This window comes from Symphodus melops, assembly GCF_947650265.1.
Source record: "Symphodus melops genome assembly, chromosome: 1".
NCBI classification, from domain to species: domain Eukaryota; kingdom Metazoa; phylum Chordata; class Actinopteri; order Labriformes; family Labridae; genus Symphodus; species Symphodus melops.
The window spans coordinates 54,757,471-54,759,970 of record NC_136691.1 but is presented as its reverse complement, the minus strand read 5'-3'; the positions used below and the strand labels follow the sequence as shown (position 1 = coordinate 54,759,970).

The window sequence follows — 2,500 nt, the reverse complement described above, 5'->3', positions numbered from 1 at the left end:
AATGTAAATACACAATAATTAATTGCAGTGGGAAACTGTTGTGTTCTAATTTTTTGGGAAGAATAGTCAGGCTTTTATAGGTCTCCCTCGCTAACATGAAGAGAAAAAAAGAACGAAATATGCCATCTGATGAGCCTGGGGCCAAAATCTTCTGATTCTTCGATTTGAAGTCAAGGGCCACAAAAAATCCACTCAAGGGCCACAAATGGCCCCCGGGCCGCACTTTGGACACCCCTGAACTATACCAACGAAAGAGATAAGTTCAGTCTCAACAGGAAATGGAAAAGCCTCCTGGTTTTTTCACTGTAGTGCACCTCTGAACTTTATATAAACGGACTGAACATACTGGATCTCGACCCTTTTTTCTCCCTCACATCCTGCTTTGAAAATACCTTACCCGTCCTTACCCGACACCCTGAGGTGATTTTGGATCCTTTATAACCTCTCATACAGATTTTGAGGAGAGCCTCGGGCCACATTCAGCAAAACATGTCTCGCACAGTTCACCAGAAGATTCTGACAAACGTCAACGTTTTTCTATGTTTATGATTTGTTGTGAGAAATACATTTAGAAACAGTCAAAGAGTGTAAAGAGCTGAGCATGATGGTCATGACTGCCAGATAGTCAAACTTGGATTCAGGCCGTCAACATTACACTTAAACGAAAACAGAGAGAACCAGCACAGGGAAAATCCTTTGTAAAGGATCGAGAGTTGCAGACAAACTCCTGCACACGGTCTTTCTGCAGGAGCTCAAACACAACCTGTGCAGGTGTTTGCATCAGCTATGTTTGTTTATAGAGCACATTTCAGCAACAAGACGATTCAAAGACAAAGGGGAAACTGATTCAGACGATTTAACCAAGAACCTGCTGATCTCACATCATCAGAACAGATTCAACCTCCGAACGTCTTCCTGAGGACTCGAGTGTTCGAGTCACAAAGAAAACATCCTGGTTAAAATAATGTTAAAGTTTGTATTCTGGTTTAATTTTTATTCACTTATCTAGAAAATCTTCAGCTGTCGAGGCAGATGCTGATTTCCACATGAAGCCTGAGAGCGTAAATCTGTAAATGAGTGAACGACCGTCATGAACCGCAGATGATCCGGCGTTCTGTCACGTCGTGCTCTGAGCTGGACGTTTGACATAAAGGTTGTTTTTCTCTCTCTCTGAAGTCGCGGTCGTGTCTCACCTCTAACTCCCTCCGGATCACCTCGTTCAAGCTGGATTCCCGCAAGCCCCGCCCATCCACCACCGTCGTGACCAATGAGAGCCGCAGATCCAGGCTGAGAGTGCCGAAGCTGCCCCAGATCAGACACGCCCACTTCAGATCTGCACACAGGAAGTGAACGGCTTGTTGATGAAAAGACGACAGGCCGACCTGCGAAGACAAACACGGCGTGAGGAGGAAACATCGACTCCGGCAGGAAGATGGTTTCAGTTTTCAAAAGAGGAGCGTCACGCACCTGAAGCTGCTGTCCAGGGTCTCTGCAGGTCGTGCGTTAGAGATTCGCTGAGATCTGACAGGAAGCTCTCGCGGCAGAATTTTCTCAGTGACTCTGCCACGCCGAGGTACGCCGCTCTCACCAGGGGGCAGCGCTGAGCGTCCGTGACCAGCCACAGCGAGGCCTCCACCCTGCTCAGCACCTCCCGCAGGTCAGCCGAGGAGACACTGGGGAACAAAAAGAAACATCACGCCAGGAAGACGCCACAGCACGGCGTGACAGCGACTGGTGAACACTGCATGAAAGCGTCCTACCCGTGCACGCTCACAGCTCGGTTGAGAGCGCCCTGATCTGCAGCAGCTGGCCGTGCAGACGGTTGTGACAGCGGCGCTCCTGCACGCCGGGCAGCTGAGCGGTGAGTCGCACGAGGATGCTGGTGTACTCTGAGGGGGGAGTCATGGCAACCAACGCCTTGGAGGCCATCACTCTCACACTGTGAACGGGGCTGGCAGAGAGCCGGAGTAAAGGAGGCAGGAAGTCGGACAGAGATCTGACGTGAGAAGAAGAAGAAAAAGAACAGAAGTGATGATTCAGCAGGATGCTTCCCTGCAGAGTCACAGAGAAAGAATGCTAACGCTCTTTAGCCACCAGTTAAATATTAAACTGCTGCTATGAAACCACAGCAACATAAAAGTCATATTTTCTTATTTTTAATCACCAAATAAATACAGTGGCTTTAATGCACCAGAAACTTCAGGGAGCTGAAGTTAAGACAAAAAGAATGATTGTTTCAAAATCCATAGAAAAGGAAATTCAATTGTGATTGAAACATGTAAAATAAATAATATTCCATAGTAGGGAAGGAAAAGATGTAGGGGCATCAATTATCCTGTAGGAAAAGGGAGGAGGGAGTGATAAGGGGAGGGGGAAGAGGAACGAGGGCGACCAGGGAAAAGTTCAGTGACAGGGAGACGTTTTTTAAGTTTCATATGCCGTTTGGGTTTAAGGTGTTTTAGGAAAAATAAACAGCGGAATATGAAGGGATCAAATCAAC

General features: G+C 47.4%; 2 protein-coding genes and 1 long non-coding RNA gene across 3 annotated transcripts in view; 1 reads left to right on the top strand and 2 right to left on the bottom strand.

The window, feature by feature from the left end:
- LOC306833974 (tRNA (32-2'-O)-methyltransferase regulator THADA) overlaps positions 1–2,070 on the bottom strand; it is a gene marked incomplete at its 5' end in the record, with an annotated part of 6,629 nt that extends 4,559 nt beyond the window's left edge. Inside the window, 4 exon segments of the mRNA XM_079359653.1 lie at positions 1,194–1,382; positions 1,468–1,491; positions 1,493–1,673; positions 1,775–2,070. Coding sequence (XP_079215779.1) covers positions 1,194–1,382; positions 1,468–1,491; positions 1,493–1,673; positions 1,775–2,070 — 690 coding nt within the window.
- The window catches only part of LOC306840968, a 240,569-nt gene that overhangs the window by 34,202 nt on the left and 203,867 nt on the right, over positions 1–2,500 (bottom strand). The window lies entirely within an intron of this gene.
- Positions 2,436–2,500, top strand: part of atp6v0a2b (ATPase H+ transporting V0 subunit a2b) — a gene marked incomplete at its 5' end in the record, with an annotated part of 12,189 nt that continues 12,124 nt past the window's right edge. Inside the window, one exon of the mRNA XM_079359638.1 lies at positions 2,436–2,440. Coding sequence (XP_079215764.1) covers positions 2,436–2,440 — 5 coding nt within the window. The remainder of the gene's footprint in view (positions 2,441–2,500) is intronic.